The sequence below is a fragment of the Mirounga leonina genome, unplaced genomic scaffold (assembly GCF_011800145.1).
Source record: "Mirounga leonina isolate KUSES-001 unplaced genomic scaffold, KU_Mleo_1.0 Mir_125, whole genome shotgun sequence".
NCBI classification, from domain to species: Eukaryota; Metazoa; Chordata; class Mammalia; order Carnivora; family Phocidae; genus Mirounga; species Mirounga leonina.
This window is the reverse complement of record NW_023270305.1, coordinates 52,438,016-52,461,249: the sequence shown is the minus strand read 5'-3', so window position 1 is coordinate 52,461,249 and position 23,234 is coordinate 52,438,016. Positions and strand designations below refer to the sequence as shown.

The 23,234-nt window shown below is 34.9% G+C and overlaps 1 protein-coding gene across 6 annotated transcripts in view; it reads left to right on the top strand.

The window, feature by feature from the left end:
* Nucleotides 1-23,234, top strand: part of KIAA1841 (KIAA1841 ortholog) — a 53,439-nt gene that overhangs the window by 19,388 nt on the left and 10,817 nt on the right. For 5 of the 6 annotated variants that reach the window (XR_004678570.1, XM_035001483.1, XM_035001482.1 and 2 more), the window contains 10 exons: nt 258-316; nt 2,732-2,892; nt 6,234-6,320; nt 6,432-6,542; nt 8,610-8,733; nt 9,346-9,498; nt 14,152-14,297; nt 15,051-15,150; nt 16,329-16,361; nt 17,593-17,692. Coding sequence is in view for 5 of the 6 variants with exons in the window: in XM_035001483.1 (XP_034857374.1) it covers nt 258-316; nt 2,732-2,892; nt 6,234-6,320; nt 6,432-6,542; nt 8,610-8,733; nt 9,346-9,498; nt 14,152-14,297; nt 15,051-15,150; nt 16,329-16,361; nt 17,593-17,692 (1,074 nt within the window). In the remaining variant the exon portion in view is untranslated. Of the gene's footprint in view, nt 1-257; nt 317-2,731; nt 2,893-6,233; nt 6,321-6,431; nt 6,543-8,609; nt 8,734-9,345; nt 9,499-14,151; nt 14,298-15,050; nt 15,151-16,328; nt 16,362-17,592; nt 17,693-19,098; nt 19,131-23,234 lie in introns of those variants that run through there. The other variant, XM_035001484.1, reaches the window with a different exon arrangement.

The window sequence follows — 23,234 nt, the reverse complement described above, 5'->3', positions numbered from 1 at the left end:
TGTCATATCTTTAGCTGGAATCTTTTTACTTGCTATGAATCTAATTCCAGGGCAGATTTACTATGTGCTTTTTCTATACCCTATATTTTAACACTGCATTTTCTTTCTTTCATGTATCTAAGCTATATGATGTAGTAAGGTTATACTAAATTGCTCTTAAAATGTAACATCCTCTGTTAAGGTGAGAAGGAGCCTGTTCTGAGGAGGTTGAGGTACAAATCAAAAGGAGAATTTAATTTTTTTTTTCTTTTTTTTAGAGCCAGGAAATGTCATTTCAATTCTTATTTCTTCAGAGTTTTTGAAAATGGATTCATTGGTAAGTATTATTAAAAGATCCAAGCTCTTTTCAGGGTGCCTGGGTGGCCCAGTTGGTTAAGCGTTGGCTCTTGATTTTGGCTCAGGTCATGATCTCAGGGTTGTGAGGTTGAGCCCTGCATTGGGCTTCACTCTGGGCGTGGAGCCTGCTTAGGATTTTCTCTCTCTGTCTCCCTCTGCCAAAAAAAGATCCAAGCTTTTTTTTTTTTTTTTTTAAGATTTTATTTATTTGACAGAGAGAGACACAGCGAGAGAGGGAACACAAGCAGGGGGAGTGGGAGAGGGAGAAGCAGGCTCCCCGCAGAGCAGGGAGCCCGATGTGGGACTCGATCCCAGGACTCTGGGATCATGACCTGAGCTGAAGGCAGTCGCCTAACCAACTGAGCCACCCAGGCGCCCCAGATCCAAGCTTTTTTATTCACCTATGCTTAATTTAACATGCAACTTGATTTTTCCTTAAAGTGTCTAGAAATTTTTAAGACATCCTACTAAAATAGTTGTTAATTCAAGAGTGTGATTCTGTAACTGAACTAAGAGGAGTTTGCTTCTTGGTGAGTTACTTGGTGAGAGACTACATCAGGTGGAGTTGTCAGACAAAGGAAACTATTTGCAGCAAATAAGGAGATCAGCCATTACTCCCCAAGCAGGGGTGAGAAGTTCCTTTATTTAGGGTTTAGGATGAATATTCATAAAGGGGAGCACTGTCATTGCAGGTAAAGGGGGGGGCATAAGGTACAGGCATCCTATGCTATGTTAATGAAGCTTGGGCTCTTCCCAGGGTGGATACTTTAATATTATAATGAAGCAGAGGTAACTGGAAGAGGGGAAGGGGCTATGGGCATAAACTGGGTGGTGTCATGGGTTTGTTATCTCCATTAGGAATGCAAGGCCTTGCTTACTTTGGAACCAGCATTGGGAGTTTTTACCACCAATTTGTTGTCTCTGATATGGTCAGGCTATTTCCAAGCCTGATGGAGACTGTTAGTTTTTACATTCCCTTGATTCCCTTAAAATTCTTAACTACTGAGGTCTTTGTATTTCTTTATAACTCTGACACCTCCTAGGAGGTTCTGCAAGAAGTGTGCTTGGGCAAGTAGGGCACAGATCACAGAAAATAGCTTGGGGCCTAACATGACTTCTCTTGTGTCAGGAAAGCTTTGTCTGTCTTTCCTAGTCCAGGGATCCCTAACTCTTTCTGTTTACAATTCCATTAGAATAAACTGCTCTTGTTCTGTGGGGAAGGGGTTAGACGACTATGTATCATTAGTATATTATGCCTATAAAGCAAACAATTTATCTTCAAGGAATAGCTTATTGTTGTATTAGATGAAACTAAACAGAATTAGCTTTAGTCCAAGATGGATTTTGCTCTAAAACCAGATTAAGTGAAAATTAATTGGAATATATTTGTTTCACTAAGTAATTTCTTTAAGCATGTTTTACTTATTTGTGTCTTTCATTTATAACTCAGTGAATTAAAAACAAATACCCAACTATTAATATAACTGTGTATGTGTAAACCAGATGCTAATGTCTATTTTTTAAGAGTAGTTGATAAAATGTAAAAGCGCAATGTATACATGCACATATCAGGCTCTGACATTAAATATATTTGTTTTTTTATTTAATAAATTTCTTAATCATTCACATGTTTATGTATGTTTGTGTTAAGGCAGAGTACTCCTTTGCTATATTAACAGATGTGAAATTTGTTTGATTATTTGGGGTTTTACTAGTTCTCTGTATTCTTCCTACTCCTTAGTTGTTCCCCATTTAGTTGTATTAATTGCTTCAGGGTAGGGTTACAGAAAAAAAGCAGAGATGAAAAGAGTCCTTAATCTTTGGCTTTTGAAGTCTAAGCCCTAAAGCATAATTTTTATGCCAGAAACAAAATATTTGGAAAATACATGATTAGCCAGTGCTACTCCGCAAAACGCAAATCCACCTCAAAAAGTAAATAAATATACCTCAGGTTGGAGAAAGGCAAGGAGAGTCAGGAAGCAGGCACAACACAACTGAGAAAACCCTGAAGTGACTAAAATTATATTTTAGCCTCTCAGAGAAGTAGAGGCTTAATATTGCCACTAAATCTAGTTATAGGAAGTCACATATCTTATGTATTGGAGTTTATGGACTAAGATTTATACCTGCCACAATTACGAAAGATGCTCATTGCATTATTGTTTAAAGTATGCCAAGAAAATTGAAAGTTGTTTTCCTATTTCTGTATGTGTACAAACATGGCCTGATGGCTTACTTTGGAACAATATAAATTAACTCAGATAGACAAAATCCAGTTAGTACCTAGCAATCCGTGAATCAAGCTTTTAATGAATTTTATCTTTGAAAGGTATTGACATGACATCATCCTTTATGCCACTCTTCAACATTCATTTTCTATTGTGTGTTTTTTTAGGTTGAACAATGTATTCAGTATTGCCACAAAAATATGAATGCCATAGTAGCTACCCCATGCAACATGAACTGTATTAACGCAAATCTTCTTACACGTATAGCTGATCTGTTCACACACAATGAAGTTGATGATTTAAAGGACAAGAAGGATAAATTTAGAAGGTAATTTTTAAATTTAATTTTTAACCAAATATTCCTGTTAGAAGAAATACATTTCGATTTCATTTTAGTGAAATATTCTATTTTTAGAATATTTTTAGAAATATTTCTATTTGGGGCGTCCGAGTGGCTCAGTCATTAAGCGTCTGCCTTCGGCTCAGGTCATGATCCCAGGGTCCTGGGATCGAGCCCCGCATCAGGCCCCCTGCTCTGCGGGGAGCCTGCTTCTCCCTCCCCCACTTCCCCTGCTTGTGTTCCCTCTCTTACTGTCTCTCTCTCTCTGTCAAATAAATAAATAAAATCTTAAAAAAAAAAATTCTATTTTATTTCAAATGAAGTAAAATTTATCCGGAGCCAATGGCTCTAGATAAAAATTAGTACTTAAATTATTTTGTATAATGTACATATGAGCATATTGTGTTAGTGAATTATGTTAAAAATTATTAAGATAGGCCTTATTATAAAGAGGAAGAATAATATGAGATGAAATCAGCAATGGTCATATCAGTTAGGTGCTGATTAAGTCTTGGCAAAGAGGGTATACTTTATTTTAATGTGAATGGGAGCAGAGGAGTGGCATGATCTGATTTGTTTTTAAGAGATCATCCTGGTTGCTCTGTGGACAATAGACTGCAAGGATGTAAGAAGCAAGGAGACCAATGAGGAGCCTAGTGCAGTCGTCTGGTGAGAGATGAAAGGGTTTGGACTAGAGTAAGAGCTGGAAAGATAAATGTATCCAGAGATGTGTTATTAGATGTATCCAGATGTATCCAGTAGATGTATCCAGAGTGTGTTATTAGAGAGATCTGACTGATTTCAGATAGAATAATGTGGGGAGAGAGAGTATCCTAGGATAATTACTAGGTTGAGGTTTAAGGAGCAATTCAGTGGATTATAGTGCCATTAACAGAGGAGAGATTGCGGTGACGGGAATCAGGATATGGGTTTGGGTCTTGTTAAGATTATTTGATATATTTAATATACTTTTGGGACATCCAGGTAGGATAGCAGAGATAGGTGGATTTAAAAGTCTGAAATTTAGGTCAGAGGTCAGAGCTTAAAATAGAAATACAAGAGTAGATAGATTTGAAACTATGGAACTGGGTGAGATTTCCTTGCAAGACCATTCTTTCTCCACTGAATTGCAGTGGCACCTTCACTATAAATCAGGTGACTATATGGAAGATGTCTTTCAGAACTCTCCATTTTGTTCTGTTGATTTCTTATTCTTTTTTTAAAATTGAAATATAGTTGACACACAATGTTACATTAGTTTCAAGTGTACAACATAGTGATTTGACAACTCTGTGCATTAAGCTATGCTCACCACAAATGTAGCTACCATCTGTCACCCTATAATGCCCTTTACAGTACCTTTGACTATATGCCCTGTGCTGTGCCTTTAATCCCATGGCTTACACATTCCATAACTGGAAGACTGTATTTCATACTCTCCTTCACCCATTTTGTCCATTCCCCTACCTCCCTCCCCTCTGGCAGCCATCAGTTTGTTCTCTGTATTTATAGCTCTGATTCTGCTTTTTGTTTGTTTGTTTATTCATTTGTTTTTTAGATTCCACATATAAGTGAAATCATATGGTATTGGTTTTTCTCTATTTCACTTAGCATAATGCCCTCTGGGTCCATCTATGTTGTCACAAATGGCAAGATCTCATCCTTTTTATGGCTAAGTAATATTCCATTATGTATATACATATACCATATCTTTTTTATCCATTCATCTATCAGTGCACACCTAGGTTGTTTCCATATCTTGGCTATTGTAAATAATGTTATAATAAACATAGGGGTGCATATCTGTTTTCAAATTAATGTTTTTCTTTCTTTCTTTCTTTCTTTCTTTCTTTCTTTCTTTCTTTCTTTCTTTCTTTCTTTCTTTTCCTTTCTTCCTTTCTTCCTTTCTTCCTTTCTTCCTTTCTTCCTTTCCTTTCTTTTCTTTCTTTTCTTTCTTTTTTAGTAAATACCCAGTAGTGGAATTACTGGATCATATGGTGGTTCTATTTTCAATCTTTTGAGGAACCTCCATCTGTTTTCCACAGTGGCTGCACCAATTTACATTCCCACCAACAGTGCACAAGGGTTCCTTTTTCTCCACATCCTTGCTGTCACTTGTCACTTCTTGTCTTTTTTAGTCTAACCATTCGCACACTTGTAAGGTGATATCTCATTTTGGTTTTGATTTGCATTTCCCTGATGATTAGTGATGTTGAGCATCTTTTCATATGTCTGTTGGCCATTTGGATGTCTTCTTTGGAAAAGTGTCTATTCAGGTCCTCTGCTCATTTTTTAATTGGTCTGGGGTTTTTTGGTATTGAATTTAATAAGTTCTTTACATATTTTGGATATTAACCCCATACTGGATATGTCATTTGCTAATATCTTCTCCCATTCCATAGGTTACCTTTTTGTTTTGTTAATGGTTTCCTTGCTGTGCAAAAGCTTTATATTTCTATGTAGTCCCAATAGTTTATTTGTGCTTTTGTTTCCCTTGCCTAAGGAGATGTATCTATAAGAAAGTTGCAAAGGTCGATATCAAAGAAATTATGCTGCCTATGTTTTCTTCTATGAGTTTTATGGTATCAGCTCTCACATTTAGATTTTTAATCTATTTTGAGGTTTTTTGTGTGTGTATGGTATGAGAAAGTGATCCAGTTTCATTCTTCTGCATGTAGCTGTCCACTTCTGTTGATTTCTTTCTCTATACTTGTATCAGTCGTACACTGTCTTAATTCCAGTGGCTTTATAATATTTTTTTGGTATATACTTGAAAATGGGGTTAATATCCTAAATCCAGATCTGGCCTCAGGATATACAGTTGATTTAATGACATAAGACTTAAAGTTTAGTCACATTGTGCATTATAATAAAGTTTTTATTAATATATGTCAAATGCTTAATGCTGTATCTGGCACTCTTTATAACCCTATTCATTTAATCCTCATAAAACCTTGTGAGTTTGGAATTATTAACCCCATTTTATAGATGAGAAAACAAGGTTAAGAGAGGTTAAGTAGTTGCCAAAGATCATATACCAAGTTATTGGTAGACCCAGGATTGTTATGTTTTCAAGTTCCTCAATATTGAATATTCCAAAAAAATATTCTTGTGAAAATACATTCTTGATTAAGCATTTATCATTAGTAGGTTTATTTACTTAGAACACTATAAATATATCATAAATTCCCAAAGAGAGTCTCTCCAAGGATTTATTAATTTTATTTTCTACATACGCAGATAGGTCAGCGTTTATTTTCATCACTATCAAGGAACTTTAGTAATGTAAATAATAGAAAATTAATTTGTTGGTCATTTGTTGTTAATAGTAAACTTTTTTGTAAGAAGATTGAGAGACTTTTTGATCCTGAGTACTTGAACCCAGATTCCCGGAATAATGCGGCGACGTTATACAGGTACAGTGATGTGGTTTTTTTTTTTGGTATTCTATACAATGCAGCTAAATTGTTTAATTTTACTACATCTTAAATTTTCTTCTTGGATGTTTTTGTGTCTTTGTGCTATAGGTGCTGTTTGTGTAAGAAACTTTTAACAAAAGAAACAGAAAGAAGAATTCCTTGCATTCCTGGAAAAATCAATGTGGATCAACATGGAAATATTATCTACATTCACATAAGGTGCAGTGAAAATAAAACACAGTTTTTAAATGTGAATTAATAGTGTTTTTCTAAAAACATAACTAGTTTTACAAGGTATAGGATAACACTTTTTTCTGAATGTGATCCAGCTTTGACTTAGAAAGATGCTTTCAAAACAAAGTTTTGTAAAAGCTGTATTTTGTTTACTGAGTAAATTTCATGATATTTTTAAACTTTAAAATAGTAAAAATTATTGTGCATTAGTCTTGAAAGATATTCTGGTCAGTGCCATTAAAATGATTTCTTTTCACTAACTGATTTTATTTATAAAAATGTTATATTGAATTTGACAGAGAATCAAATTTATTTTCAGGTAAATTTTGGTGAATGAGGAAATTGTCTTTAAAACTGGATATTCCATAATCTATTTATTCTTCATACTTTGTCAGTATTCCATCAATATATAGTCCTCTTTTATTCCCCTTTAAGTTCAAAACCAGTTCTCATTCTCAGTTGGGGGAAGAATATTGTAAATTGGTGTAATATCTCAGAAAAGCAAAAATTCTGAAATGTATATATTCTCTAAAAATATAAAAATAAAAATAAATAAATAAATTCCTGCTAGGAATTTATCCAAAGAGGTAATGTTAGATTTGTGAAAGCATTCAACAAGAACACTTATTGCTATATTGTTTAGATAGGAAAAAAAGGGGAAACATCCAAATGATTAAATGAACTAAAATATATCCATGTAGTAGTATATCCATATAAAACATGCCTAATCAATTCTTAATGTGCAGCCTTTGAGAATAATGTTGTAGAAGTATATATACTTATGTAGCAAGTTGTTAGTGGTGAATTAAGTGAAAAAAAAGTCATAAAACTAGAAACATTCACTAAAATGTAAACTGTGGTGTTACCTTTAAGTGATAGTATTATGGATGCTTTTAAATTTGTTTGTCCTTTTTTTCTTTGTTAAAAATGTACAGCACTTTTGTGGTTTTTAAAGGAAAAAACAGTATAAATGTTAAGTTTCATATTTTAAACATTAAAACATAAGAAACACATTTGACTCTATTATTAATAGCACAGTCATGCTTATTTTTAAAATATTTTTTTACGTTTATTTTTTTAGTAATTTCTACACCCAACATGGGGCTTAAACTCATGACCCTAAGATCAAGAGTCACATGCTCCTCTGACTGAGCCAGCCAGGTGCCCCTCACCGTCATGTTTAAAATGTTTCATTTTTCTCTTCATACAATAATCAAGGGAATCTTCATTAGTTCTTATAAGCACCTGGGGTTTTATACGTTTTTGTCTTGAGACTTGATTTCACCTTTTGGAAAGCACTTCCATTCTGACAGCAATAACTATTAACTAAGTGAAAAAATTTGATAATTGCCTTCAACATCCATTTTTGTTGTTTTATTTAAAGTATTTTCCTGTAGGTCAGATGTTGATGACATTTTTTCAGTTGTCTTTAATTAAAACAGATGTGCCTATGCAGTTTGTAATAATGTCATGACATTTTGTTATTTGTTGAATAAGGACAAGGTAGCAAAAGTTCAAATGATTAAGGGACTTGGAAAAAAATAGGAACTTGAGTTGCATATGAACATAGCAAATAGGGTTTTAAGCCTTTGCTATTTTTTAAGTTTATATTAACTTCAAAATATGTGTTACCAAGACCTGATTATATATTACTGTATTACTCAATTACTTGAGAATGCCTTTTGAAAATAATATAAAGAAATGTTTAGAATCACCAATGATTAGTAACCTAGAATAAAGGTTCTGTTTAGCATCATCATCCCAACTGTTAGCCTGCTCAAACCATATTTAAAATAGCTTAGCAAAATAATTTAGTTTAGCAAAATAATTTGACATTCAATCTTTCATATCTTTTTCTGTTGTCCACAGAAAAAGAGAATAAACAAACTCCCAAATGAAATTTTTTCTACTGTTCCATGTAGTCCATCCCATAGCTATCATTTGGGGAATGTTTTTGGAAATAAGCCACAAATTTAAAAACATTTGCCTAAAACAAATTGTTTATATTACTTGCTTGTAAAATAATATAATATTTGAGGCTCTTTTCCCCAGGGATAAGACTTGGGATGTTCATGAATATTTGAATAGTCTTTTTGAAGAATTAAAATCTTGGAGAGATGTATATTGGCGCTTGTGGGGAACAGTCAACTGGCTAACTTGTTCAAGATGTTATCAGGTGAGTTTTTTTTTTCTTTTTCTTTTTAATATCTTGCTCTGCAAACATTCATAGCAGACCCTTTTTTTCTTAAGATTTTATTTTTAAGTAATCTCTACATCCAATGTGGGGCTCGAACTCAACCCCGAGATCAAGCGTTACATGCTGTACCAACTGAGCCAGCCAGATGCCCAGCATAGCAGGCTCTTTTAATATATGCTGTTTAATTAGTATGTTTGGATGTGTTTGGACAATATCTTACATCTTTTTAAAGGAACTAGTGGCAAAAACAATGGGACTATGAAACATTGCTTGCATCTGGTTTTGTTTCTCTTACTATCTTCATCCTCCTTTTTATTTTCATTGCTGAAACAATCATGCCTTGCCTAATTCTTAGAAAATCAACAGGTTTTAAGTGACCAAATCTATTTTTTCAGTGGAAAAAAAAAATCCTCTCCCTCCACTCCTTCCCCTCATGCTCTCTCTCGCTCTCTCAAATAAATAAATAAAATCTTTTTTAAAATTTTTAAAAAATAAATGGAACATACATTCTGTAGTCCTGAGTGATGTTTTTTGGGATGTATAATTTCATTGTGGGAATAATAATTGATTTTATATATTTCTTTTATTCAGGCTTTTCTCTGTATAGAATTTTCACACTGTCAATATCATTCAGAAACAGTGGTTTATCCTACTGCAGCAAGTTCACTGAGTACTGTTGGCACTGGTATTTATCCCTGCTGTAACCAAAAGGTTCTTCGGTTTGATCCCACTCAGCTTACAAAGGTAAATTTTGTTTGTTGTTGTTGTTTGTTTGTTTTAAAGATTTTATTTAAAAAAAAAAAGATTTTATTTTTTTAAGTAATCTCTACACCCAACCTGGGGCTTGAACTTACAACCTCAAGATCAAGAGTCTCATGATCCACCAACTGAGTCAGCCAGGTGCCCCTGCAAAGGTAAATTTTGGATGCTGCCCTTTTGTAGTTACAGTGCTCACTAACACTTATTTAATCTTTTCCCCTTTTATTGTTTTTAAAGCATAAAGGTTATACATTCATATAGGAAAGACTTCAAACAATACAAAAATAAGTATAGTTAAAAGTAGAAGTCCATCTTTACACCACTCCCTTGTTCTGCATCTTTTCTCAGAGGCAGTTAACGGTTTCCTTTTAGACTTTGTTTTACACATTTCATTTTTTAAAAAAATATTTTCTTCCCTTCTCTTTTTTTCCTTAAGATTTTATTTATTTATTTGAGAGAGAGAGAGAGAGCACAAGCAGGGGGAACAGGCAGAGTGAGAGGGAGAAGCAGGCTCCTCACTGAGCAGGGAGCCTATGTGGGGCTCGATCCCATGACCCTGAGATCATGACCTAAGCCCAAGGCAGATGTTTAACTGACTGAGCCACCTAGGCGCCCCTGTTTTATACATTTCAGGCACAAATTTATGCAATTTTTTATATTGGAAAAAGGATCATACTGTTCATATTTTTCTGTAACTTGCCCTTTTCAATCAACAATATACCTAGGTTATCTTTCTGTCATTTCTTTATTGCTGTGTAATATCTTAAGCTGTGCATATATCACAATTTATTTAACCATCCTCCTATCAGTGAACATTTAGGTTGTTTCCAGATTGATGGTATTATGGTCTTGTAATGAATGTCCTTGCACATATATCTTGGTACAATATGTGAGTATTGCTGTAGGTTAGGGTCCTTGATCACTAACACTTTTGAAAATGTTATGTAATTAAATTTCATCAGTGGAGAGAAAGAACCTAAAGCTCTCCCTCCTCCTCATCCATACAGCAATTATCTATAAAGCACCACAGCTGTGTCGCACACTGTGCAAGGCAGAGAATAATCTAATTTCGGTAAAATTAGATAGTTCCTCCCTTCGTGGAGCTTATAGTTCATGCAGTAGTATCAAAAGGGGCGGGGGGGAAGCATGCAAAGAAATGTTTGAAGAAGTATGCAGGGCCATAAATGTCTATAATAGATTAGCTGCTCTGACCTGGGCATTGAAGTCAAGGAGTTGGCATTCGGTTGAAATCTGAAGGGTGGGTATGAGTATGTGAGGCAAAGAGGAGGGAAAGAGCACTTCTCTCCGAATACCAAGGCCAAAAGGAATACAGTGAATGAGGGAGGCTGAAGAAAACTGCCTGTTAGAGAAAACACACGTAGTTTAAGGAAAGGCTGGTGAGGTAGATAGGTGTTGCGCCATGCGGGGGTAGGACCTTGTAGGCCATGTTTTTTCTTTATTTTGGGTTTTGAAGATCAGTTGCAGTGTGGAGAATGGCTTGGGAGTATGAAGTATAGTCAGGTATGAGAGGAGTTACTGCATAGTCTTAGGATGATAGCTTGGCCTAAGGTTGTAGAAATGAATTTAGTATTTAGGAGGTAAACCTGAAACGGCTTGATGGATTCTATCACAGAGGAAGAAGTCCAGGATAACTCCGTTTCTTGCTTATGGTACTGGATAGTGGTAGTGCTGTCTACGAAGGAAACAAGAAGGGAATTGGGTTTGGAGAGAAGCTCATGAGTTCTGTTTTGGACATTTTGAGATTGAGGTGTTTTAGAAGACAACCAGGCAAAGAGTGTTTTGGGGCTCAGAGAATTGGCTACCTAGAGGTGATAATTTTAAGTCTTCTTGCAAATAAGTAAGAATTGAAACCAGCAGGTATAGGTGAGCATAAGAAAATCAGAGAGCCTACAGGGGAGCCTAGAGAAACTCCCAGAATTTAATGGCTGGATAGCAAAGCATGAGCCTGCAAAAGACAATGATCAGGAGCAGCAGGAATAATAGGAGGAAAACCAAGGATGTTGTCATGAAAATCAAAGGAGTAGTATTTGAAGAAAGAGAAAGTGGTCCATGATGCCAAATACTGCCAAGAGGTCAGATAAAAATAAGGAAAGAAATGTGTCCTTTAACTTTGGTAATCTGGAATTCATGTGTAAAGATCTGTTTTGGTGAAGTGCTAGATCCCAAAGCCGGATTGGTATGGGTTGTGGAGGGAGTGAGTGGAAGAGAAACAAATGTGGACAGTGTGAATAGCAGCTCTTTTGGGGAATTTGAGAAAGGGAGAGGGTAAGTCAGTAATTACATTGTAGGTATTTGGTTATTGTTTCTGCTTTGTTTTGTTTAAATATTAGAGATCTTTTTTTAACGTCTGTGGGAAGGATCTAGTTGAGGAGAGGTTGATGGTATAAGGTTATGAGGCAGTATTAGTTTAGACAAGAGGAAGGGCAGTGCCTCTGTTGTAACAGTAGAGAAAGAGTAGGATGGTTGCAGTTATTAGTAAAATTGTGTTTTTATCATTTAGATACATTTTTCCTAATGCCTTTCTTCTCTATAAAGTAGGAGGAAAAGCCATCTGCTAAGAATGAGGGGGAAGAGGGAAGGTTCTAAGATTTGAAGGAAGTATCGAAGGTTTGAAATAGTCTTTTTGGAAAACATGAGAGTGAATTTTCCAGAGAAAGCTTGTCGGTTACTAAGCAATTTGAGAGCCCATTGGAGATTGGTAATCATAAATTTACAATGAAATCCAACATGCCTTTTATGTCACTCTCTCCAGTAGCGCTAAGCTGCTTGAGTGCAAACATGGAGACAATGGGTCATTGAGCTCATCCAGTTTGGGGTTTTACCAGATGGGTATGATGAGATTTAGGACCAAGGAATTTGGGGTATTAGCATGAATGTTACTGAAATGGTGTATCATGGGATTTTAGCTGGAAGGTAGTTTGTTATATTTGCAATTAATCACCAACTTTGATTAGTCAGAAATTTTATTGGTGAGGTAATATGTTACCCACATAATGTTTGTATTTAATGTTAGGTAGATGCTTTGCATACAAAGCAATTTAAATAGGGTATGACACTTTAAGCAAAATGGAATAGCTTAGCTTTGATAGGCCCAAGATGTTTATTAATTCACGGTTATGTTATATTTTGCAGTAATAGGATTTTTAGTCATTGCATTTCTTTGTGGTTATGATGTTTCTGTTTTAACTATCACATTCACATTGTTGTAAATAATACTTCTAAAAGTTGTAACTCTTTGTCTTGTTATTGTCTATTTACTAGTTGTATTAACCCCTTATATTCCATTCATCATGAGACAGTTGAGGAATAAATGGTAATTAAACTGTATGATAAATCTTGTATGTGACATCATGGATATTGTTGAGGTGATTTCTTAGGCTAAGTGAAATCTAAATAGTTCGTATGGTGATTTATATTTCTATTAATGGCAGACCAAGTAATTCAGACCATTTCTCCCATCAAAAGGCAACTAATAAAGGTGAATGAAATATAAAGATTATATTAAAAGCATCAAAGAGCTAATAAGATAATGAGGAAGTAGTGTTAAGGTACAGGAAATGATAGAAATCTAAGGGAGCCAGCACTCAGGGCCATTTTTGTCCAGGGAGCAAATTCCAGTCTGGAAAAAGTGGCTAAGAGGCTGGGCTGATCTTTAGGTGCCCTATCAGAATTTTGGGTAATAGTCAGGGTCCAAGGTCTGGAGGATGGAGATAGAAATGAATAACATTCCCACCCTTACACTTTTCGTTGGGATCCAAAGAAAATAAGATTAAATCAGAAGTAAACTATTACTTGCCTGGATAGCAACCAGCCAGCAACTGGCTTCGATTCAGTTGCATGGCCTAGGAAATTTCAAGTCCTGAACTTGGTTTAAGGTCATCTTGGATTGCTATTGTTCCCAGGCACCTGGCAAAAGCAGTAAAAATTCTCTTTGGAGGAAAGTAACATTATTCTATACCTCAAATTATTTCTACAAACAATTTTTTAAATAAAATATTCAGCATACAAAGATAACTTGACATAGATGAAAGTAGGTTACCATGAAGGGGAATAGCAGAATTTATGCCACAAAAACAAACCACAGAAACTATAAATACTGACACAGGCTCTAAAAGAAATAAGATTACTAGTTTAAGTTGATAGAAGCCAAGCTTGGAAATTTTTGGTAGGGAATTATAAACTAAAAAATGACAAGGGGCACCTGCGTGGCTCAGTTGGTTAAGCATCTGGCTCTTGGTTTTGGCTCAGGTCTTGGTCTCAGGGTCATGAGATCGGGCTCTGTGCTCAGTGTGGAGTCTGCTTGAGATTCTCTCTCTCCCTCTGCCCCTCCTCCTGCTCGCATGCATACATGCACACGCTCTCTTTCTCCCTCTAAAATAAATGAATAAAATCTTTAAAAAAAAAAAGTTATGCAGATTTTTGACTGCAGGGGATCAGCACCCCTAAGCCCCGTGTTGTTCAAGAATCAACTGTATTATTTTTTTCTTGAGAAAAAGTTGTAAAATGGTTGATATGATGATATGGCTGGGCAAAGAAGAACAAAAACATAAAATCATCTTTACAGGAATATTTCTATAACAAACCAACCTCTCTAATTTGGTGTCTCTTACAACACAGGGCTGTAAAGTGAAGGACCACGTTGTTGCTCTTCATGATCAAGGTGAAGGTGGAGATTTGCCATCCTGTCCAACTGATAAAATACTGGACGATCTGCACAAACACAAAGATGTCATTGTTGTGCCTTTTTCTAAAGATACAGTTAGGTGAGGCAGGGGGGATAACACTGTGCTGCAGCTTTATTCATGCTTCCCATCTCAGAATCCTCCATTCCCTGGTGTTTCCCCAGATCAGTAATGTCAGTCCCCATATAGTTTACATTATTTCAGAAAGCTTCCTGAAATTATATGTTAGCTCCCATTAAGAGCAAGCAGGTATTTATTTGTTAGGAAAAATACTTCAAAATATTGGAGGTCCAAGGGGAAGAAAAACTAATAAAAGGAGTCTTTGAAAGGTTCGGACCTGCAATTCATTTTTTGAGGGTTTTTTCTTTTCCCAGGTTACTTAAGCCCTTCTTGAATGCTTGATTGATACAACTAGGAAAAAAAAGTCAGTGGTTGAGGTCATCTTTGCATAAATTTGAACTCCTTGAGTTTAGTAATTTCTGAAGTCACTTCTGTTATTTTGCAGTTGCAGCAGGCTGTCAGGCTGGGGTTGGGGGTTGGGGGAGCCTTTCATGAAGGCCGTTCTCACAGAAGTACCAGTCATAGCAACCCATTTCACCACCTGGCAAGTGTGATGCTTGGAGTGCCATGGTGCTGCCCTATATGGAGTGTCTTCTGCTAGGGGAATCACTAGATGAATTAAGAAATGTAAATGTTGAGATGGCATACCTTATACTCAAGAACTGTGTTTCTAAAGAGCAATTTATAAAATATTTCCAATAGAAAAAGATATCATTTGCATTTAATTTCTTATGAAATTGAACATTTCTCCATAACATGTCTTTTTCCTTCAAGTGATTCTGAGGTTGGTCCCTGTGATGAAAAGGGTCTAGATTGTGATGTTTTACTGGAGCCAAATACACCATGGGGCCCCAAAAGTGGGGAGCTCAATGCTGTGAGTAGCTTGTTTCACTTATTCTTTATTGATATAAACAATTGATGACATTTAAACTTTGACAGAAATATAATTGGTTTGAACCAAAACTGAAATTTTCAGTTAATAAGCATTTACTGACTATCTGATCATAACAACAAGGTATTATGCTGAGTTAGTAGGACTGCAAAGGTAATAAGACATATTCCTTGCCCTCAACTAATAACTAATCAACTTAAATTTGGGGAAAAAATATAACATGGTCTTCAGAGGTTTTATTATGGACAAGTACTGATTTGAGGATTAAAGATAGTATGAATGGGATATTTTGTCCTCTCCTAATTCTATAAAATTTTTTTGGTACGAAATTCTTTTTTTTTTTTAATTGTAATCAGGAATGTGTTTAGTTTTTGCAAGGTTTCAAAACAATTATTTCTCAGATGTCCAGATAGCTTTGATTCCTTTGATTCCTGTTACTGACAACCAGAGAATCGCCACTTGCCTATGAACTTCCTGACTTTGTATTGGCTGAAGTAGCATTTACTTGACAAAGTGAAATATTCCATGTAAAATGCATTGTAAACTCCAAATGGCTACAAATAATTCAATCATTAACATTCATTTATGAATTATATACAAAATAGCAAATTAGATTTCTTGAATATCTGGTTCCTTAATTTATAGTAAAATATAAACATTAAAAAGTAATTGAAGGGTCACTAGGGTGGCCTAGTCAGTTAAGTATCCAACTCTTGGTTTAGCTCAGGTCATGATCTAGGAGTCATGAGATGGAGCCCCGTGTCATGCTCTGCATGGAGTCTGCTTAAGATTCTCTCTCCCTCTGCTTGTGCTCTTTCTCTCAAACAAATAAATAAATCTTTAAAAAAAGTGATTGAAATAGTTCAAAAAATAAGTTATATTATCTCTACATGTGATTTGCTTATCCTTTGGAAATAACACTGGGATGTGTTGATTTTCTTTCTTCTTTTTTTTTTTTGTAAACATACGCATCTTTCTCTAGGCAGCAAATATTTGTAATACATCATTTTCAACCTGAATTTTAAGTTACGTTGCAACCTGGAAAGGAGCTATACTTGCAGGGTTTTTCAACTCTTCCGCAGTCTCCACATGAACATAAGGAGCTGCAGTCTGGGTAGATGGAGATTTATTAATCTCTGATTCCTTTGTCTTTCTTATAGTTTTTGTCACTGAAAAACTGGACTCTGCAACTGGTAAGTAAGCAACTATATTCCACTTTCATGGATCTCTTTCTTCCACAACTAAAGTTTAGTTTAATAGAATCTTATCAATATCTTATTTTACAGATTTTAATTCAGTGCAGTTATCCTTTTCAGAGGGCGCCTGGGTGACTCAGTTGTTAAGTGTCTGCCTTGGGCTCAGGTCATGATCCCAGTATCCTGGGATCAAGTCCCGCATCCGGCTCCCTGCTCAGCGAGAGGCCTGCTTCTCCCTCTCCACTCCCCCTGTTTGTGTTATCCTTTTCAGCTTCTATAATTTTGCACTTACTGAAAATACCATTGTTTAAAACAGACATATAATCCATTATCTTGTTGTGTACTCCTTAAGTGTCCCTAACAACTTCTAAAAGTCATTTTTAAGTCACATTAGGACATAGAACAAAGCAACAAATCTATTCATTCCAGGCATTTGGTTGTTTGACTGGATGGTTGATTTCTTTTTTTTTCTTTTACCTATTTGCCATTACTCTGCCATCTGCCACCAATATTCGCAAGAATGGCACTGGAATTTGGATCAGTGATGGCAAAAAGCAGGGTGGGTAGGTAGATGCAGGAAGCTGATGCAGCTGTGGTTGAGTAATCTAGGATCACATTTATCCGGGGAATGTGTACCTGTCCTTGCTTATGAGACTACTTTAATAATGGCAATTATTATATTTTAATTTAATCTTAATATCGAGGAACATACATTCAGTTGAGTGATAGAAGGTGCAGTTTGACAAATGCTGAGGACTTATTATGTGCCCATCACTCTGCTAGAATATGTGAAGGAAATAATTTAAAAATGTTTAATGTAATGCGATCCTGTCCTAAACATAGAAATTCTTTTTTTTTTTTTTTTAAGATTTTATTTATTTATTTAACAGAGAGGGACACAGTGAGAGAGGGAACACAAGCAGGGGGAGTGGGAGAGGGAGAAGCAGGCTTCCCACCGAGCAGGGAGCCGATGCAGGGCTCGATCCCAGGACCCTGGAATCACAACCCAAGCCGAAGGCAGACGCTTAATGACTGAGCCACCCAGGTGTCCCTAACAGAAATTCTTATGTCCATTTCCTCAGTGTTGTACTAGACATTGGTCATTTTATCAGATCTTGTTTGACTCATTCATCCAAAATAAATTTAGATAAATGTGTTTGAAAGAATCCATGAGAGAGATGTTAATACTATGTTTTTTTTAAAAGGGTATTTTTTTTTTTTAATTCAGAAACAACAATCGTTATTTTCAGAAGAAGAAGAATATACCACTGGATCTGAGGTCACTGAAGATGAAGTTGGAGATGAAGAAGAAATATCCAAGAAACAAAGTACTGATTTCTAAGATAAAATCAAGTCTCACTTTTATGAAGGGGTAGCATTCTGCAGGCTTTAATGCAAGGGGTGAGGAGTTAGCTTTGTAAGTCTATATGGTAGGCTACAACATGGGAAAAAAAATAAAGGAGGCTCCATCAAGACTCCCTAATCCTGGCACTAACAGAGAATAATCACAGTTATTTTAAAAAGTGCAGTGTACTGAGAAATAATACTCCACATTTTCATTTCAGGTGTAACCTAATAGGTTTCTCAAAATGGATAACTTAACATCAGTGTGTGCCTGAGATGATTTGAAGTGACACTCAAATGAAGCATTATACAATAGTAGTCAGAGTATGATTCTTAAAAAATTAAAAACATGATTTTATACAGCTACAGAAGAAACTTATGACAAAATTTTTGAACTCTTTAGTGAGAGAAATAGGAAAAATTTGTTCAAAGAGCATTTGAAGACTTGGATATTTATAGGCATTTGAAAAAGAATGTTAAATAGGATTGCAAGTTAGATTCAAAACTAATTGATGTCCTATAAGGCAGTAAACCAATCACCTTTGAGGTTATCTTTTCTTCTAAACAGAAATCATTTGCATTTCTATTAGACACAAAAATCTCCAAGTTAACATAAAACTTCACAGCATCTGGGCCTTCAATCAACAGTGGATAGGGAAGTCAGATACAAGGATATTTTCTTTGAAAATTAAATAATTTCTTACATGGGCCTTTTAAGCAGTCCTCCAATATGACACTAAAAGGACATACAACCCTCCCTTTGTCTTTTTTCCAAGTTTTACATAATTTTTCTTCATGTGTCGAATCCTCTTATTAAAAAACTAGTTATCAGTTATTTTTAAATTATAATTAGTCAAGGAGAAAATGCTACTATGTTTTGTGTGAGGTTTTTTCCCACAGTTGATTGAAGTAGAATTCATATGTAATAAAATTCACCCATTTTTAAGTGTACATATTGATGAGTTTTGGCATGCAGTTGGGTAACCACCACCAAAATCAAGACCTAGAACCTCCAAAAAATTATCTCCTGCCCCTTTACACTCAGTTCCCTTTCCCCAATCCCACCCCCAGGTAACCACCAATCTGCTTTTGTCACAGTGGTTTACCTTTTCCAAGGTCTCATGTAAATGGAATCATGGGTGGTCTTTTGTGTGTGGCTTCTTTCACTTAGTGTGATGTTTTTGAGATTCATTTATATTGTTGTGTATGTCAGTGGTTCCTTTTTATTGCACAGTAGTATTCCATTGTATGAATATACCATAATTTGTTTTTCCATTCACCATTTCATGGACATTTGGGTTGTTCCAGTTCTTGGTTATGATGAATAATGTTGCCGTGAACATTTGCATACAAGTCTGTGTGGACATATGTTTTCATTTTTCTTGGGTAGATACCTAGGAGTGGAATTGCTGGGTCTTTTGGTAAGTGTATGTTTAACTTTATAAGAAACTGCCATACTGTTTTGCAAAGTGTACCATTTTGCATCTCACCAGCAATGTATGAGAGTTCCAGTTGCTACACGTTTCTACCAATACTTGGTATTAATTACTTTTTTTAACTTTAGCCATTCTAGTGGATATATAGTTCTAGGCATCTTCTCATGTGCTAATTGGCCATTTATATATCTTTTTCATGAAGTGTTTGTTTAAATTATCTTCTATTTTTTAGTTGGATTGTTTGCCTTATTATTGAATTATAAGCATTCTTTATATATATTTTGGATACAAGTCAATATGTTTTGCAAATAGCTGTCCCCAGTTTATGACTTGCCTTTTAATTTTATTAGTGATGTCTTTTGAACAAGAGCCAAAGTTTTTAACTTCACAAACTCTAATGTTTTAATTTTCTTTTATGTTTCATGCTTTAATAACAGAAATCTTTGCTTACCCCAAGATCACAAAGATTTTCTGTTGTTTTCTTCTAGAACTTGTATGATTTTAACTTTTGTACTTAAGTCTGTGATCCTTCCAGGTTAATTTTTGTATATGGTATGAGTTAAGGGTTGAGCTTCCCTTTGTTTTCCTTTAGGCATAGCTAGTTTTCCCAGAATGATTTGTTGAAAAGAATGCTCTTTCCCCTTTGGATTACCTTGACACCTTTATTTAAAAATCAACTGATCATTTACATGTGGATCTATTTTTAAACTCTTTGTTCTCTTTCATTGATTCTTATGTCTGTTTTACATCAGTATATCAATACCACAGTCTTAACTTTTGTAGTTTTTAGTGATTCTTGAAATCTGGTGATGTATGTCCTTCAAAATTGTTCTTTTGTTTTAGATTACTTTGGTATTTCTAGGTGCTTGGCATTTCTTATACATTTAAAGTAAAGGTCACTATTTCTACAAAAATACTGTTGGAATTTTTATTGGGATTGTGTTGAACCCATATATCAATTTGGAGAGAATAACTTTTTTTTTTTTTTTACAATGGCAAGTCTTCCAATCCATGAATATGGAATGTTTCTCCATTTATTTAATTCTTTAATGTCTCTCAATAATATTTTATAGTTTCAGTATGCAGATATTAAACATCTTTTATTAAATTTATTCCTAAGTGCTTTTTTTATTCTGTTACAAATGAAAGTAGGTTTTTAAAAATTGTCCAGTTTTTCAGTTGGAAAATTTTTCAGTTGCTCCAAATGACCTTTTTTCTGTGTCCTTGCTAATTTCACTTAATTTTTCTTATTAGATTCCTTTCCAATACGTATGCCTTGTATTTCTTTGTCTTGCCTTTTTGCACTGGTTAGGACCTCATGTTCAATAGAAGTGGTGAGAACAGACATCCTTACCTTGTTCCTGTCTTAGGGGGAAAGCATTCAGTCTTTATCCATTAAGCATGTAATGTTAGTGGTTGGTTTCTCAGTTTCTCATAAATGCTCTTTCTCAGGTTGAAAAAGTTTTTTTCTGTTTCTAATTTGCTGAATTATAGTGAATGGGTATTGAATTTTGTCAAATACTTTTTCTCCATCTATTGAGATGATGATCTAGGTTTTCTCCATATATCAGTATGATGAATTACATTGGTTTTTCAAGTGTTATACCAGTCTTCTAAGGTAAACTCCAGTTGGTTATGAGGTGTTTGTTTTTTTATATATTAATGTAATTCGACTTGCTGGTATTTTGTTAAGGATTGTTTGTGTTGGGCGCCTGGGTGGCTCAGTTGGTTAAGAGACTGCCTTCGGCTCAGGTCATGATCCTGGAGTCCCTGGATCGAGTCCCGCATCGGGCTCCCTGCTCGGCAGGGAGTCTGCTTCTCCCTCTCCCACTCCGCATTTGTGTTCCCTCTCTCGCTGTGTCTTTCTCTGTCAAATAAATAAATAAAATCTTTAAAAAAAAAAGGATTGTTTGTGTTTATGAGCGATATTAGTTGTTTTTAGTTTTCTGTGATGTCTTCAAGTTTGGTTACCAGAATAATACTGATCTTGTAAAATGAGTTGGACAGTGTTCCCCTCACTTCTCTTTTCTGAAAGAACTTGTGTGCTATTTGTATTATTTCTCCCTTAAATATATGATAAAATTCAGCAGTGAAGTCATCTGGGCCTAGAGTTTTCATTATGAGAAGGTTTTTAATTATGATTTTAGTAGCTGTAATATTGTACTATTCAAGTCTTTTATTTCTTCTTGAATCTGTTTGATAACTTATGTCTTTCAAGGAATTTCTCCATCTTATCCAAGTTGTCAAATTTATTGGCATAAAGTTGCTTATGGTGTTTTCTTATCCTTTTCTGTCTGAAGGATCTGTAGTGATGTCCCTCTTTCATTGATGATATTGGTAATTTGTGTTTCATCACTTTTTTCTTGATCAGTTTAGCTAGAGGTTTATTTTATTGATCTTTTCAAGGAATGAGCTTTTGATTTTATTGACTTCTTCTGCAGTTTGTTTTATATTTCATTGATTTTCACTTTTATATTTAGTATTTCCTTCCTTGTAATTACTTTGACTTAATTTCCTTTTTTTTCTTTTTTAGCTTCTTAAGGAACTTAAATCATTGGTTTTTTATTTTTCTTCTTTTCTAATATAAACATTTAAAGTTATAAGATTTGCTCTCAGCACCACTTTAACTATTTCCGAAGACTTTGCATGTCTTGTTTTCATTTATATTCAACACAGAATATTTTCTAATTCCCCTTATGGTTTTTTTATTTGACCCATGTGTTATTTAGTAGTATGTTGTGTAATTTCCAAAAATTTTCAGATTGTCCAGATACTTTTCAGTTACAGGTTTCTAATTTAATCCCATAATGGTCAGAGAACATACTCAATGTGGTTTCATCCCTTACATTTTATTGACACGTGTTCCAGATGTGAATGAAAAGAATATGAATTCTCTTATTGGTGGAGTGGTCTATAAATGTCAAGACAGGTTGGTTTGGTTGTCTGTTACAAATCTTCTGTAATCGTGCTCATTTTCTGACTGCTCATTTCTGACTTCTTTTTTTTTTTTTTTAAGATTTTATTTATTTATTTGACAGAGAGAGACACAGCGAGAGAGGGAACACAAGCAGAGGGAGTGGGAGAGGGAGAAGCAGGCTTCCCACAGAGTGGGGAGCCCAATATGGGGCTCGATCCCAGGACTCTGGGATCATGACCTGAGCCGAAGGCAGACACTTAACGACTGAGCCACCCAGGCGCCCCTCATTTCTGACTTCTTGTTCCATTGATTAGTAAAAGAGAGTGTTGAAATCTCCAGCTATAATTAATTTACATACTTTTCCTTTTAAGTCTACTAGTTTTTACTTTGTGTACATTAGAGCTTTGTGATTAGGCATGCATTTATAGTGTATTGACTCTTTTAACATTATGATGTATTCCTCTTTGTCTACAGTAAAATTGCTTGTCTTGAAGTCTATTTTGTTTGGTGTTAATATAATCACTGTAGATTTGTTTACTATTTGAATGGCATATCTTTTTGCTATCCTTTTATTTTTAACCTCTTTGTGTTTTCTGATTTAAAGTCTGTATCTTGTAGGTGGCATGTTGTTGGAAACTGCTTTTTTTTTCCAGTTTGACAATCTTCACCTTTTGATTGGAGCATTTATTTTATTTATATTTAATGTGTTTAATGATATGGTTGTATTAGTTCTGCCATTTTTTTTTTTTTTAATTTTAAGTAGGCTCCATGTCCAGATTGGAGCCTAACACAGGACTTGAACTCATAACCCCAAGACCAAGACCTGAGCTGAGATCAAGAGTGGGATGCTCAACTGACTGAGCCACCCAAGTGCCCCTAGTTCTGCCATTTTGCTGTTCACTTTCTAATTGTCTCAGATGTTTTTGCTTCTCTTATTTCTCCTTTCCTGCTTTTTTTTGTGCTAAGAAAATAATTTTAGTATATCTTTTAAATTATTTTACTGGCTTTTTAGTTATATTTCTTTGCATTTGATTGTTCTAAGGATTACAACATGATCTTTAACCTATCACAATCTACTTAAAGCTAATAAGAATTACTTGAGGTAAAATATAACCTTAAAATAATATAGTTTCCTTAGCTTCCCCTTCTTTGTGCTATTGTTATATGTCTATA